Source organism: Parasteatoda tepidariorum, chromosome 9 (assembly GCF_043381705.1).
Source record: "Parasteatoda tepidariorum isolate YZ-2023 chromosome 9, CAS_Ptep_4.0, whole genome shotgun sequence".
Classification (NCBI taxonomy): Eukaryota; Metazoa; Arthropoda; class Arachnida; order Araneae; family Theridiidae; genus Parasteatoda; species Parasteatoda tepidariorum.
In genome coordinates, this window is record NC_092212.1 from 79,606,455 (window position 1) to 79,624,234 (window position 17,780).

Sequence of the window (17,780 nt, forward strand, 5' to 3'; positions counted from 1 at the left end):
TAATGATCCCGGACGCGCTGTTTTATTTGACGCTTATCAAAGGCATAGAAACCGTTTTACGGAGTTTTCTCACTGCATGCAATCACACATAAATGAGATTCACGCATGCGTGAATAGTTTGCAGTGAAAATGCTTCCTTGGTTTTCTCGAACAAATGGAAAAAAATTGGTAAGTTAGGTCAAACGTGAGCAAATGTTATTGGCAGTTCAGCGCAAAAGAAATTGTAATTGTAAAATATTTGTTTTCAATAAGGTTTACAAAGCTATAATTTTTCTTCAAACTATTTCGTTTTGTATAATATATTTTAATGTGAGGTCTTTAAATACCATTTTTTGCCCCCAATGTTTGAAAATTGATGAGATGCACGCATAACATGTGAAGTTAAACAATGAAGATACGTTGCACTTAGTATATTTAAGAAATTAAATATTTTAATCGTATCATTTTTGTCAGAAATGGCTTTTCGTTTCAATTTCAACAGTCCAGAAAAACTAAGTGACTTTCGTTTCAATTTCAACAGTCCAGAAAAACTAAGTGACTCACCTTCTGAACTGAAACCTTTACCAGAATTAAATGAAAATAAAAAGTTATCACATGGTGACTGTAAATACATTTCTGCTGATGATTTGACTTGCAAGGTATATTTTAAGTTATAAAATATGCGTTATACTTGCTTTCTTAATATTTTGAACCAATTACTATAAAATTTTGGTCCAATTCATACATTCTTTTTTTTCTGTTTTTCTTTATAGTTGTGCTGATTTTTCTTCTCAATCTTTTTATTCATTTTGACATCACATCTTTAAATACCTAAGAATGTTTTCATATCGGTACCTTTTTGTGCCAACTACACTTGACAAGATGTCAAAAGATTGTTGTACTTGCACAAAAAATGAAAAAGTTATAAAGTGGCATTTCCCTTGGACAGTTACGAGTTATATATACTTCCAAGTTCCGAGTTATATATACTTCCAGTTACGAGTTATATATTTTTCCCTCTCTTCTGTGATTTGTTTTTTGTCTTTTGCCTGTCTATGTGTCATTGCTGCCAAATTTTGATGATAACTTTGATACAATATAAGAAAATCTCCCCAAGTTGCTCATAAATTTGTCTGAAACTCAAACAAATAATCCTCTATTTAAGAAAAGCAACAGTGTTTTTCTTGTTAATTATGCTAAATAAGTAATTTTGCGATGACAAGTGTTAAGCAGAGTCTTGGTATAAATTTATTGCGAGTCTAAAATATTTATTTTTTGGCAAGATGACTTGCACAATTACAACTCTTTATTATTGTTTTATTTATTTTTTTTTGTCATTACTGAATTATTTTTCTTTTATTGTCTCACTTATTTGTCTCTTGAGAAAATTAGTTTTCCCAGTTTGTGACAAAGGAAAAAATTTATTTAAAGAATAAAAAAAGAGAAAGAAAGAATTTGTGAAAGGTTTTTTTGTTTTTTTAATTTGATAACTGGAGAGAGAGGAAAATTTTTTTTTAATTTTACATTATCAAAGTGACATGGTATGATAGTTTTTAACTTTTGAAGAAAAAAGATATTCATGTGTATGTGCTAAGTACTTATTTAACAGATATGTTGTTAATTATTTATTTATTTTTTCATATACAGTTACTAGAGATCTAACAAAGGATTGGGTGCTATGTAGACTAAAGCAAAAAACATAAATAAAGCACAAATGAAAGTACATAAATGAACACACATGTATCATTTGGTGTTTGAACACTGAGGAAGGTTCTTTATTTATAGAACTAAAACTTAAGTATATCCATTTATCTACTTTCATTTGTGCTTTATTCACAGTGTTTTTCGCTTTAGTTTAATTACTAGACATTTTGTTCCCTGTAGTTAACTGTTCTATTTTAAAAAATAATAATTCTTGGAGGCTTTACTTTTGAAAAAACAACTCTTATGATGCAGGGGTCTGTCCAGACATTTTGTGAAAGGTCCGTTTTTCGTGAAATTGTGAAAAAATTACTCACATTTTTTCAATCAGGGTCCGTTTCTATGAATTTGTGCATATAGGGTCCGTTATGGCAAAAAACTTTTCAAGGAGTTTTTAAATTGTATAGACATGCAAGATTATGCTCAACACTGTAAAATTGTAATTAAAAAAATTAAATTTTAAAAAATAAACAACAATTGCTGCTTCTAAATTAGAGATGCAACATACAAATATTTGGTATTTAGCCTATACTGCTGAACGCAGAATATTAATTTCGGACGAATAATGGAAGAATCGTCTGCCGAAGACAAAACTTAATTCGTTTACATCCATCTTTCTTGTTTTCTGCCCTGGAAAGGGTTTATTCGATTAACAAAATAATAATGAAGATAAACAAATTTGTGAAGGGTCCGATTAAAAGAAAAATCATTTTGTGAAGGGTCCGTTTTTAAGTTAAAATATTTTGTGAAGGGTCCGTTTTTATGAAAAGATATTTTGTGAAGGGTCCGTTAACGGACCCAAATTTCTTCTAAACAGACCCCTGTGATGCCAAATGATACTGAGTATACTAAGTGAATACTTTTTTTTTGAATTATTAAGCTTCTAAAAATGTGTTTTTCTTAATCTTATACATTCAAATAATGTAAAGTCATCTGGAAGAGAAGGACACTTATATTCTCATCGTGGCTTGGATTTGGTTTCATTTAGAATTTGTTTATAAAATTTTCATATATTCCCTTGCAGGTAGATCAAAAAATAACTAAGAAAATACAATCTGGCAATTTAGAAATAAAGTTTGTAACAGAAGAGTTGATTTCGACTGTTCCATCATACTTAAATAATTCTGAATCTGATTTGCTTCCTGATCAATATGAAGGTATATTTTTTGAATATTTGTTCTAATTATTATTATCAGTAAGTTTCTATCAATACATTTTTTTTATTATAAATTAGACATTTTTTATTATTAATTGGATATTAAATTGATTACTACAACTACTTAATTAAACATTTATTAATTTATATTTGATAGTACAGTAGGGAACCGATTATCCGGAACGGTCAGGACCATCGCTATTCCGGATAACTGATTTTTCCGGTTTTCTGAATCGCTACAAAAAGCCGTTTTTTTTATTGTTAAACCGAACTAAAAAAAAAATTGAAAATAATCTTAAAAATAAGAAAAAACAATGAAGTAATAGACTAATGATTATTTCCAAAATGATGGTAAGGTAAACCTCTTTTAAAAAGGAAAGAAAAATCGTAAAATCTTACAAGGAAAAGAAAAAAAAATTTTAAAAATGGCGAGAAAATTTATCGAANAAAAATAAGAAAAAACAATGAAGTAATAGACTAATGATTATTTCCAAAATGATGGTAAGGTAAACCTCTTTAAAAAAAGAAAGAAAAATCGTAAAATCTTATGAGGAAAAGAAAAAATTTTTTTTAAATATGGCGAGAAAATGTATCGAATTTTGTTCCGGTTTTTTGGTTTTCTGGATAACGGGTTCTGTACTGTACTATATTAAAATAATTATATAAATATATATGTATGCAATATACCAAATTAATTGCTAATTGTTAAATAAAATTTATTCCCTGCTGTACTATAATATAAGGAAAAAATTGGACTTTTGGCAGTTTTTACCATTTAAAAGACATTTTTAACCTCTGTCATGTTAAAAACTCAACTCTCACAGTTAAAAATAATTTTCAATTTTCTTAATTCAATGTCTAGTTTCTCTAAGGAGATTATAATCTGAAACTTAAATTTTCCTATGACATTTTTTTTAAATTTATGTTGACTGTTTATTTCAGGGGGTTTCAAAGTCTGGGAGTGTTCTGTTGATCTTCTGCACTTCCTTTCATCTGAAAATTGCATCCACCCTGATTATTCTGTTTTAGAAGTATGTACTGTCTATTTTCATGTATTTAAAAACTAAGATTTAATTTCTGCTAAACATTATCTTTTCTAGAATGAAATATTTTTAGTTGAGGATCTAAAAGTTACGAATTTTAAAGTTTATTATTACAAAGGATCTGTGATTACAGTATAAATTTCCAATTTTCTTTACTCATTTTTCCTTACTCCTCTCAAAAAAATTTAATTATTAAAGTTCGAATTTGTTCTTTATTTTGTTTTTATTAAAATTACTATTAAAATCAATATTATTAAAATTTTTGTTATTAATAATTTGACATCATAATTAAACAAATAGCTTTATGAGCAACATTAAGCTAAATTAACCATTCAAAATTTTTTAATACTTTTAGGAAATAGCAAATTTATCAATTTTAATAATTCGACAAATGTAAAATTTCTTAATTATTTATAATAATCATAAATTTTAGTATTGACATTATTGGCTTCAATTCTTCAATTCAATTCTTCATTACTGACAGTTGATATTTTTTTCATCAATTTTTTAAGCATAATCTCATTTTGCTTTTTATTTTATCATTTTTTTAAAATTTGTATTGATTATAAAACTCATTAATTTTATTTTATTTATTTAAGTTAGGTTGTGGTGTGGGTTTGCCTGGTCTGTTTTCATACTTATGTGGTGCACATGTTACATTCCAAGATTTTGTAAGTATATTTCCATATGGCATTTGTAATTTTAAAATCAATATCTGCGTTAAAATTGTACATTGATTCTTTTTTTTAAATGTCTGTGAAACATGAAACATTCTTCTTGTTTTTACTTCACTGTCTCTTCAGATTTATTCAATAGTCGTTATTGTATTTTAATCTACGAAATATCTTTTTTTTTTATGAATTTTGAATAGATTGTATTTATTTGTTTTATATCTGACCGCCTTCGGAGTATTGGTTCAATCAATTGTATATATTTAAAGAAAAACTTTTTTTTATTATTAAAATGTTCATATTTATGGAATTTGCTTATGTAAGAATTGCACGAATTAAGAACAATAAAACTAATAAACTAAATAAATATGTTTAACTCAATAATACATTTTAATAAATTGAAGAAAAAAATTAAATATAATATTAACTTGCTACTGTAAAAGTATAAATTTATATCAGAAAGTAGATTCGCCTCATCAAAATATTGCAAACGTTATTTGCAGAAATAATTAGCTATATATTTTATCAGATTTAATTTCATTTTCTGAACTTATAAATTCTTTCAATTGCTTTAGATTCATTATTTATCCATTTCTATTTAATCTAATATAAAATGTCTTACTATTGATGTGGATAGTATACTTAACATTTTAAACTTATATAGCACTGAATTAGTTATTTGTTGGCTTATATGTTCCATTTTTATTTTGGCACACTTCAGTTAAGTTTATAAAATGCAAATTTAAGCTTGCATTATTTTTATTTAATTATTCATAACTGTATACATAGATAGGAAAAAAACCCGTAAATTTTACGAAATAATATAAATTTACTGATAATTGTTGCATAAAGTACTGAATATTTTACATATGGGGAATTTTATAGTCATCAAAATGGAAAAATTGCAATACTTTCTAGTTATTATTGACATTAAACATACTTTAACTATTACTATGTATTATGTTTACTCATAATTTTGAATATAAATAGGCGAATATAAACTGAACAGTGAACATTTTAGAACAAAAAAAGATTGAACTGATTTTTATAAATGAGGTTCGTTACATTATGTATTAGTAATACTTATTTAAATATTCAAGCAATAATCTGTACAAAAATTCTATTTCAATATGGATTTTTTTAAGGAAACTAGCTGAATTTTAGGGATTTTTTTAAAATGTACAAAAACCAGGAGAATTTTAATTAGACCAGAAGAAACTGGCAAAATTCAGTAGAGTTTCGTGAATTTATAATTTTTTTTTGTTAGCTGTAAAAAAATATATATATTTTTTTTTAGATGAATAATAAATTCTGAGATGATTATGATATGTGAGCCATTATCATGAAAAGTTACATTATCGTGGAAAGTTATTAAAAAAAATTGATACTGATAGTGGAATCAATGTCTTTCAAAGCATTTTGCAAAATATTGTGAACATTTCAAAGTTCATTTCTAAAATGAAAATTAAAAAAAATAAATAAGAAACAAGTTTAAAATAAGCAATCTTTAGAATATTATAAAACATTCAAAATAATTCTATACTTATTTTTCTAAAATAATAATAAAATGAAGATGAGTGCATTTCCAAGCAGTTATCGGGTGGAGACTAGCAGAAATTTTTTTAATCACCATTTGTTATATTTAGTGGCCGGTGGATATCATTAATTTTGTCCTATAATGTAATATATAAAATCATATTAGTACTAATAAGTAATTTAAATCATATTAGTACTAAATTACCAGGACATATAATTTGACTTTTTCTCCTATATTTTAGAATTCTGAAGTGTTGGAATTAATCACTGCTCCTAATGTATTTTTAAATTCCGAAACTGAAGATAGTAAAATGATTTCTAATCGATGCAAATTCTTGAGTGGCGACTGGGGTGATATTGAAGAGCGTTTCTTTCCAGATCGAAAAACTAATGAATTGTAAGTTAAACATAATACTCTTTCTGAATGAAATTGAATAAGTTATATAATTTATGATACTATATTTTTAAAGTGCATGAGAAAAAAAAATTAATAACAAAATACTTTGTTTCAGATTTGATGTGATATTGACTTCCGAAACAATCTACAATCGAGAAAGTCAGAAAAAATTATTAAAACTAATGAAAAGCGTTCTGAAACAAAATGGCATCATGTATCTTTTACTTAAATAACATTCTTGTTATGCGTTATTATTACTATTTATTATAATTTAGATCAAATTGTTAAATACAGTATCTTTAAATACATGATTTTATTTTTTTTAAAAAAACATTGATTTCAACCAATAAAGTAAAAAGAAAGATTAAGATAATGTAGCATTGTTAGAAACAAAATTTAGAATTGCAAGGTAAAAAAAAAAAAAAATAGAATCTTTCATAGTAATAATTTAAAACTATTAACAAGCTTCTAATTAACTTATAAAGCTAGCAAAATATTTGACTGTTTGTTTAAAAAGCAATACTAAAGTAAATGGTAAAAATATGTAAAGGACTTGTTTTTAGTATTAAAATGCATGCATGCAAAAATAATTTTTTATGTGTTAGTAAATAAAGATAATAATCTCATATTTCAGAGATTTAAAGTTACTGATAAATTCTTTAGAATTTAGTAGGATTTCTTGTGTTACTGATCAAAATAATACTTTACGTTTAATTTATTATAATACTTGTAGCAAAAGCAGTTTGTCTTTTATTATAACGAGTTACTTTATTGAGTATTTAACCTGAATATGTGAATTTAGATTTGAGTATGCATGATACTGCTGAAAGAAATCTAATTAAAGATTCAATAATTTCAAAATTCTTTAATGTTTGACTCTCCTTCCTTCAATTATATAATTCAAAATATCAAATTATATATGTGTGTAATGATTTTCTTTAATTAAAATTGATTAACTCATTATTTATGACCTCTGTTATCTTCTACTTTTTTTATGTTAATGCACTGTTCTGTACTGTATTAAAATGAAAGATGGGTTCAATTAGATATTAGCGAAAGAATTTTTTTTTATCTTTAACTCTATAACTGTTCACCCTAAACTAATATTCAGGCAGCCATGTCGGCAATCATCTAGCTTTTCTTTATTATTCAATCTACTTGGCAGGGGAATTCCAGGCCCCGTGGCCAATTTATTCCAAAATCTAAACGTAATACATGGAATTATAATCAGGATTGAACTAGATTGAAACTTTGGATCATCATTTATGCTATTATTTCTTTCACCATTTTTTCACTCGTGCATTTAAATTATAATGTGTAATCATGCTTCTTAATTATTCATCAGATATGTAGCTGCTAAAAGTCATTATTTTGGTGTAGGAGGAGGAATAGCAAATTTTGAAGACTTATTAAAAGAAGACAACACTTTTGACTTTTCTACAGTTCTTAATATTCAAGAAGGTAAATTTGATATGAATTTATTGTATACAATTTTATCATGTATTCACAAGACCCATTAGAATTTCTTTTTAAAAAAAGTTCTTAGTTTAAATGCAGAAAAGTGAGATTATAGTTTTATGTGATAATTGAACATGTAAAAGTTCTAAGTAAGATTTTAGTGAATTGTCTCATCACAAAATTTTTGTAATTTTGGAACATTTTAAATTTTTATTTAATTGATAAATCAGCCCTTTAATTCCAAAATTAAATATTATTTAGTGTAAAAAAAATAAAAAATCAGGAAAATTTTTGGAACAGTATTGATGTATACAATACTACTTATTAAAAATCAAATAGTTAACTAAAATGTATAATTTAAAATTAACTCTAAATTTGGAGTAAATATAAAAAAAATTTACAGCAAAAGAACAATAAAATATTCTATTTTTTATTTTATAATTACTTTGTTTAGAAAAAGTTTTAACGGTTTCTTGAACAATTTTATCAATAATTGAACAACTCAAAATAGTGTCAAATCAATATATTGAAAAATATTCATATTAATGCTGTATTAAGAAAAATAACTAGTGCCAATTAGTTAATATTCCCACATATCAATATGAAATCAACATTTGCAATAGAGTTCAAGATTTACTTAATCAAATAATTTTAAAGTAGAGTTTCAATAATCCAGTAATAAAAACACAATGAATATGCTGTTTCTTTGGTGGTACAAAAGTAATTTTATTGGGTTATCCCTGAATTCATTATTTAAAATTTCTATGATATTACTGTATTGTTGATTGCAATTGATTGTATTTAAAATCGCATGAAAGAGATAAATCAATATTTGCATAAATACAAAACTCTATCTTACAAGAATTGTGCTAAAAATAATAAGCAAGCATTTATCTCCCTTGAAATCATAAACTTCAAACTTTGATTTTGTAAAATTCCTTTTCATAGAATGACTCGATTCTGGGAGTTTGAAACAATGAATCCTGTGGGTAGGCTAATGTATATAATTAGAAAGTGGTCGCTAAAGTGGAACTTAGTGATTTCTACTACAGGGTGCGTAGCCAAATTATTCAACAAAAAATAAGCACTTTTCAAGCACTCAAAAAATATTTTTAAGCACTTTAAAAAATATCATAATTAGGCTGGATTGGAAAGTTTTTGACAATTGACCATTTTATCTTGTTTTAACCGTCATGTCGAAAAAATTTTGGCACTGTTTTTGACAATTGTCAAAAATCATGAAATTTTGAATCATGTATGTAAAACGAATGATCTTTCCTTACGCTACGGACTGACAATAAGCCAAAATAGACTGGGGTTGAATTAATTGTTAAAACGTTGAATAGAACAATGTTATGTTATTTTTTTTGCATAATTCATGGCTAAAATCAACATGGTAAAGAAAAAATTTAATTTTTAAAAATGGGAAAAGTACTTTTATTAATTAAATGAAAGGTGTTGACAAAAATCTAAACAAAAAATTCAAATATTGCGACTCTTAAAATTTCCTTTTTAAAAAACTGCATTTGGTATTGTTCAAAAATGGGATTTTCTTAATGCGCCCCCAAAAACCAGGGATATAAGAACAAAAAATTTAATAATTAAGAGAAATATTTTTTATCAGGAAAATTGGGACAGTTATGAATCCAGGAAGTGTAAAAATTCTCCACGAAAAAGCCACATGTATTCGTAAAAATAAATTTTTGAAAATTTGTTCAAGAGTTTTTCCCCCATATATATTTAAGGTTCAGAGTTCATACTAATGCCAATACTAGTTCATACTAATCCTTCTAAAATTATATTTCAGTTAAAATTGGTTATAAGAGAGTGGTTACATTTTAAAATTATATCCTTTTACGTTAAAGTAGAGCTGTAGTTACTACAAACTGCACTAATATTGTTAATAATTTTTGAAAATTACCCATGTCAAATATGATAACTCTTTCTTTTTTTCTCTTTAGGTCTTGATCGACAAATTCTAAAACTAACTTTCAAAGACAAAAGGTGACAACTATGATGTGTAAAAATTATTACGAAAAGGATTATTGCCTCAATTGTTTTCTAAAATTGGATATTAAAAATATTATGAACATATGCAATGTTTTAGCCAACTGTTATTTTTGCTAACAACCTCTTTTTAATTTCAGACATTGATGGTGGGCATTTTCTGAAAAATTTTTATTCCAAAAATATATGAGTAAGCAAGATTTCTATTTCCACTCTGCTTCATAAGAAATTTCTACTGACATTTAGAGGTGAGTTTAGGCCCACTTTTTCACATTTCTTCAAGTCATTCGAATGATATCTACCATTATCATATTAAACATGCAAGATTTAGACCTCCTATTACATACAGGGTTTAATCATAAACATTTTAGATGGATAAATTGACTGAAAACCAAATTTTAGTTGTCTAACAAAAACGCTCTGTATCAAAGTTTTGTAAAAAGGATAAAATTTAATATGATAGAAAGACAAGAATCATTGGGGGTAATATATTGAGTCTTGCAAATTTATTTTTTAATGCTTAATAACTGAACTAAACCTGAGCTTCGGCTCATGCCAGATAAAAAATAAAAATTGTTAAGGGATGTCTACAAAAAAAAAATGCACTGAGATTTTATTTTTAAATGTTCTTTCTACTTCTATATTGATTTTTTCCCTCTTTTACCAGACAAATTTTCAATTTTGCACAACTTAAGTGATAGTAAGATGGTTAAAATTTAATTTTCCACTTCATCCATCTAAAAAGTTTCTTATTTTACCCTATAATTAACTGCATAATCACAGCTTGAGTTATATCATCAATATCTTGCTTGCACATGTTCACGCCAGGGTGACCCACCTGTTGGTCACGCTAGATTGTCTCATCGGGTGGAGCACCGGAGTAAAAACTGGTAACAAATAAATTTCAATTTTTATTTATTTTTTCGGGATTAATAAAAATCCATAACTGCGAATTGTTTTTAACGGATGTAATTTTTATATTGAATTGCTTCTCCGCCGTCATTAATTTCCTTACAGTAAATTGTTATTGTTNAATATGATAACTCTTTCATTTTTTCTCTTTAGGTCTTGATCGACAAATTCTAAAACTAACTTTCAAAGACAAAAGGTGACAACTATGATGTGTAAAAATTATTACGAAAAGGATTATTGCCTCAATTGTTTTCTAAAATTGGATATTAAAAATATTATGAACATATGCAATGTTTTAGCCAACTGTTATTTTTGCTAACAACCTCTTTTTAATTTCAGACATTGATGGTGGGAATTTTCTGAAAAATTTTTATTCCAAAAATATATGAGTAAGAAAGATTTCTATTACCACTCTGCTTCATAAGAAATTTCTACAGACATTTAGAGGTGAGTTGAGGCTCACTTTTTCACATTTCTTCAAGTCATTCAAATGATATCTATCATCATCATATTAAACATGCAAGATTTAGACCTCTTATTACAAAAGGGTAAAATCATAAAACATTTTAGGTGGATAAAATGATTGATGCAGAGTGTTTTTGTTAGACAACTAAAATTTGGTTTTCAAAGTTTTGCAAAATGGAAAAATTTAATATGATAGAAGGACAAGAATCGTTGGGGGTAATATATTGAGTCTTACTTATTTACGATTTTTTTTTTAATGCTTAATAACTGAACCAAACTTCGGCTCATTTATTGCAGTCTGAAACTTATCCCTTAATATGACAGATAAAAATTGTTATGTCTACAAAAAAAATGCACTGAGATTTTATTTTTAAATGTTCCTTCTACTTCTATATTGATTTTTTTTTCCTTTTTTACCAGACAATTTTTCACAACTTAAGTGATAGTAAGATGGTTAAAATTTAATTTTCCACTTCATCCATCTAAAATGTTTATTTTACCCTGTAATTAACTGCCTAATCACAGCTTGAGTTTTGCCATCAGATAAAATATCATGTGGACTAAGTCTTGCTTGCTTAATATTATAATAGAAGATAACATTTGAAATTATATGAAAAAATGTAATTGTGAACACTCCTGTCAAAACTGTAATTGTCAACACTGTGAACTCCGTTCCCAATCTAAAACACAAGTTTACAAATCTTATTTTAAAAAGTATCCAGTAAAATCCTTACAATAAGAGGGTAAAATGAAGGGTAACCCCCCCCCCCCCCAAAANCCCCCCCCCCCAAAGATATGTTTCATAACAACACCCAAGATATTGTCTACTAACACTGATATAAATAATATTTCCTCCTTACAGATTTTACAAGTATCTGAAGGTACTATTAAAAAGGTAAGAAGTCTGTGTAAAATGAATTGTATACGATGTTCAAATACAAAAACCAAGATAGAAGTTTAAATACTTTTATTTACATAGATAAAAAATATTTACAAGTATATCTTCTATAATGACTAGTTAACAAAAACTAAATACAAAAAAGCTGATTTTTTATTCACAAATGCTAAAAAAATGCAGGTATAGAAAGTAATTCAACAAAATGCATTATAAAAAAAATTATACAGCTGCTAAATACAAAATGATATTAATAAATAATATATTTATATTTTGAAAATGAACAATATAAAACAGGTACATCTTTAACAAAACATCTTTACAATTTATATTAATAATAAATAAATGAATGAATTCAAAAAAAAATATGAAATAGCCACATCCACTTATTGTATATTAAAAATTTAAATTGTCTGTTAAAAATATTTAGAGATATATACTTTTTACAAAAATATTAATTGGAAATAAAATTGATTTAAACAAACACATTTTTCTTGACGCAGCTTTATCGATTAGAAATTGTATAATTGAGGAAAAAAAAAGGTAGACTTCACAATAAAATAGAATACATTTAAGTTTATAAAATTAGATTTCATGAAATGAATGATGAAAATAAATAAAAACAGGACGGAATATTCTTAGAAAAATAAACTTTCTTTTAGATATTATTGCTGTATTGCACATTATTGCTAGGAGAATTTGATTTAATGTAACCACGTTTTATTTTTTAAAAAATAAATGTTATGTATTGAATTTGTCCTTTCTGAGATTATGATAAAAATTAGCCGACAATTATATAAAATGCTTTAAAAGTTTTATACTTTTCAAATAAGTAAATAAAAAAAGCCTTAAACTTCAATATATTTTTTTCTGTCTCTGTAAATTAGCTTTAAATAACTATATTACCACTTGCATAATTCTTTCATTTACTACACATAATTATATACAACCCTTTAACAGTTTTCAAAAATGTATCTTAATTTAAATAAAATTGAAAAAATAAAAAATTATTCTTGAGTAAAAAAAATGTTTTATAAACTTTTAAATTTCATATCAGAGAAATTTTTTCCCTCCATATATATACACTTTTAAATAAATTTTATTAATATATATAAAATTAAAAAAGTAAAATCATTTTAATAATGGGGTGGCAATAAAGGCCATTCTCAAGAATCTTAATAAATTTTCATTATTCAGTCATCACTATTTTATCAAATATTGGAAACTTGTGATGAACCATATAAATTCATTGGCCTTTTAAAACAAAGACCTTAAATTCAAAATACTTTCAATAAATTTCATAAAAATATACTAGCCATTCTTTGTTGTTTCTTAGTTTAAAAAATGTTTCTAAGGAACATAGTCAATATTAAATTATTAAGCTAACCATAAATGCAATTTTTGATATTACACATCTTTTGACCAATCCACACAGAAGCTAACTTGGCGTTTCCACAAAGCAGATGATCTTCAATTCAAAACAGGAAGGAAAAAAAAATTTCTCAATTTTTAGTACATAATTTAAATACCATAAAAGAACAAAAGAAATCTAACTTTAGTGAGTCAGCCTATTCTTGAAAGAATTTTGTGTTAGAATGAAATGGAATGGTATGAAAAGTTAGGAATCTCTAGTTTGCAGGAGCCATTCCTTGTACCTTTGGATTTGTACTGCTGCTGTTTGGGATTCTTCCTGTAAGCGTTGATTTTCTTCTCTCAATTGTAAAACCTCACTCTCCAGATTAGCTTTCTGATGTTGTTCCTTTAAAGTAGAAAAATGATTACTTTTAATTAGGATTCATTTGCATAAAACATAAACATGTTTGATGTTGTCCCTTTAAAGTAGAAAAATGATTACTTTTAATTAGGATTCATTTGCATAAAACTTAAACATGCCTATTTTTTTTCTGGTAACAGGGTGCACAGCTAAATCTTACAACAAAAAATAAGCACCTTTTAAGCACTCAAGAAACATTTTTAAGCAATATATACATTAACAAAATGCAAAATAATTTTCCAAGACATTACATGATCATGATAAAATAACTAGTTTCTAACAAAGAACGTTTTTCTTGATTATTATAGTAGCCATTATAAAATGATCCAAGAGATTTTTCGGTTCAATATCAGAGGGTGGAAAATGAAGCCTGAAATTGAGAATATCTTGCAAATTGAAGTAGAGTTGCACATGAGAGAGCAAGAATCTCACTGAACCCAGCTTAGTAGATGCACATGCGGACTCGCAAATATTCCATTAAACATGTAAAATGATTGGCGCTTTCATACGCTATGGAAGACGGTACCGCAAAATAGACTGTGGTCCAATGAATTGTGAAATGCTTAATAGAACAATGTGAAAAGCACGTTTTTGCATAATGAGTGGCAAAAATCGACACAGTAAAGAAAAAAAAATCTCATTTTCGAAAAGGGAAAAGTAAGCATTTTTAAAAAAGCACCATTAAGGGCTTTTAAAAACAGTATGCACCATGGGTAAGAAAGAATCAGGAAGAATTTTTTTTCCAATAATTTTTACAAAATTTTTATCCCTATACCCTTTGACTTTTATGACTTTTTTTAAAATCATGTAAATACAAATGTGAAGAGGAATTCTTAAAATATATGAATGCAAATTGTGATATTTATATTTTCTCTAACGCGCAATCTTAAAACCTGTAAAAATGAGATCAGATACGTAATGTTTAAATCGTATGAATAAGAATTGCATTATTCCAATTTTAAATCTCTTAAATATGAATCACGTTTTGTTTTTACCTCATGTAAAAATGAATCATGAAGTGTAATTTTTAAATCGCATGAATACATGGGATTTTTAAGCATTTAGTAGGTTAAAATGATTTGTTAAGAGTGAATCACCACAATGGGCGAATTGTTTAAAAATCGGTTAAAATCTCAAGTTTTTGGAGGAAGAATTGACAAGAATGGAATCTTGTTACAAATTCTGGACTTTCGGCTGAATTTAAACTATATTAGGGGTAGGAATTCAATCAACAGTAAAACTAGAAAATGTGACTTCATTTTCTAGCAAGAAGGCAGAAAAAATTTCTAATGACTGTGCAAATATGCAGAGATAACTTCACTTTCACTGAATTGATATTTACTTCTTTAAATTTAAATTCAATGTCATTCCAAATCATTTTTACACTGTCAACATAATTAATTTAGAAATTTAATTCCAATCATACATACCTTTAATAAATCATGTTGCATCTTTAATAACCTTGCCTCCAATTCTTTCACATTAGGAATATTTGAGGCTAAGCTACTGAAAAAGCAAAATAAAATCAGTGAAAATGTGAACTATGATATAGATTAGAATGCTACATTATATCCAAAAATTAAATAAATAAGAGCATAATGCCTAAATTCAAGCGTTTATGGTCCTATTTATATTTAATAACCAAAACCAAAGCTTTCAACATGAAAAAGAAAAAAGTTCAGGAGGTTTGACACAATCTAAATTTAATACTAACTCTCATGGAATATATAAAATATTTGTATGGTTATTTGTATAGTTGTTAAAATTTTTAAATATTTGTATGGCTTATAAATTCATAAAGAGCATTAAAAAATAGCCAAAATTAAGTGTTCCTTTACTGGGTGTTCATTCACTGGTAAGAGCTGTTCATTCACTTGGTCTGCTTACTACTTGTTATTTGAACCTTTAAAACAATATTATGTAAGTTCTCTAAAAAATTTTTTTACATAATTTGCAATTAGTAACAAACATGTTGACACTGTCATTTAACTAAAATTACAAATTTTGAAATTAATATGATTTTTTAAAAGGCAAGTGAAGCTTAAGTGTTCCTTCACTGGTTAGTTTACCCTATAGCATGAGAATTTCTAATTAAGCTAGGTGAAATTTAATTATCTATCTAATAAAATTGGTATCTCTGTTAAAAGTAGTAATTTCTTTTAAAAAAGTTTTTCTCCAGCTATAGTTTGCAACTTCTGCCATAAATATTTAAAATTAATTTTAATGCATTTTACAAAGGACGGGAAAAACTGCAACATATATACAGTCAGAATGAAAAAAGAATTTAGAGCTGTGCAAATGTAAAAAATAAAAGACTTACTTGCAGTCTAACCCTAGTTGTTTCTCAGCTTCTTCCAACCAGGCAGCATTCAAAGGCAAATCTAGAAAATGATCAACAAATTTAGCCAAATGCATAAACTAAATTATTTTTAAAATCAAAGTAATATAAAATGCAATTTTTTTTTAAATTTACTAAGGCATTTTTCATTAGTGGATACCTAATGAACTTTTGTAGTATTCTTTAAATCATAAGTTGGAATAATATGAATTGAAAACTTGATAATGAAGAAAAATAAAATACTTTTGATTTAATTTTTTTTTAAAAAAGGAAACATTCCTCTTCTAAAATTTACTTTTCTTTTAACACTCTCTTCTTAATTTAAAAGCAGTACTTATTTGAATTGCAAACAAGTAACCTGCTATTACTTTGAGAAGGAATTTCTTAATAATCCATCAAGAATGATTAAATAAATCAATCATGAATGTTGAATAAAGTAGGCAACTAAACACAAAGGTTAATCTAGGAAAAAATTAAGTCCTAATGGCACCTTTCACAAATTTCTCTTTTCTAAAAAAGGATCATATACAAAATCAAGTACTATGTTTTACTTTCTACTAATTTTTACGTATTTGTTCTATTAATATTTTATTTGTTCAAATCCTTACAATTTAAAATGCTCGTTATTGTGCATATTTATGCATTTTTGTATAAAAAGAATTCATATTACAAAAGCACATTTTTCTGTAATTACGTACTTAGAATTATGTATTTTTTAATTATTCGTTTAGAACCAAGAACATTGCAAATAAAAAATATTTCCAAAAAATTCTAAAGCAAGTTCTTGACAAAGCCTTTAAGATTTGATACCTGATAAAGAAGATAACAGAACAATTTTAATATGTATATATAAATTATTAACGATAAAACTTAAGAAAATGAAATGAAGTGAGTTCACTTTTTAATTTGTTGTACTACAATAACAGGGTGCATAGTCAAATCTTTCAACAAAAAATAAGCACCTTTTAAGTACTTTTTAAGCACTCAAAAAGTATTTTTAACCACTATATACATTAACAAAATGCAAAATAATTTTCAAAGACTTTACATGATCATAATAAAAGAAGTAGTTTCTGACTAAGAACTCCTTCTTTAATTATGATTATATTAGCGCAGAGGTTCCCAAACTTTTTTTTCTCGTGGACCACTTTCAAATTTTTACTATTTTCGGTAGACCCCCTGCTGCTACATTTCTACTGTATTCCCAAAACTCCTAAAAAATATCACCCTAAATTGGGGGTGTTAAGAAGAAAAAAAAGTAGCACATTTTCTTGTGTCCTATTTATTAAAATAATACTTGTGGTTATACAAAATTATAAACATTTATTATTACAAACATTGACAATAAACCAACAATGAATTCTGAAATGTAAATCAACAATAAAAAATAGTCATACTTTTAATGAGATGGATGTACTTGATGAATTGGCAGCAAATTATCAATATTT

At 26.2% G+C, this 17,780-nt stretch overlaps 2 protein-coding genes across 2 annotated transcripts in view; one reads left to right on the plus strand and one right to left on the minus strand.

The window, feature by feature from the left end:
- Positions 1 to 197: 197 nt before the first annotated feature.
- On the plus strand, positions 198 to 10,035 carry LOC107449067 (histidine protein methyltransferase 1 homolog). Its single transcript, XM_016064488.4, has 8 exons — positions 198 to 638; positions 2,705 to 2,837; positions 3,779 to 3,867; positions 4,479 to 4,550; positions 6,329 to 6,483; positions 6,599 to 6,697; positions 7,829 to 7,944; positions 9,903 to 10,035. The coding sequence occupies exons 1-8, from the start codon at positions 456 to 458 to the stop codon at positions 9,947 to 9,949; spliced, it is 894 nt and encodes a 297-aa protein (XP_015919974.2). The 5' UTR covers positions 198 to 455; the 3' UTR covers positions 9,950 to 10,035.
- A 3,662-nt stretch (positions 10,036 to 13,697) lies between these two features.
- LOC107441916 (signal-induced proliferation-associated 1-like protein 2) overlaps positions 13,698 to 17,780 on the minus strand; it is a 40,049-nt gene continuing 35,966 nt past the window's right edge. The window contains exons 24-25 of the mRNA XM_043047136.2: positions 15,425 to 15,500; positions 13,698 to 13,979 (exon numbers count right to left, since the gene is read on the minus strand). Coding sequence (XP_042903070.1) covers positions 13,839 to 13,979; positions 15,425 to 15,500 — 217 coding nt within the window. The 3' untranslated portion in view covers positions 13,698 to 13,838. The remainder of the gene's footprint in view (positions 13,980 to 15,424; positions 15,501 to 17,780) is intronic.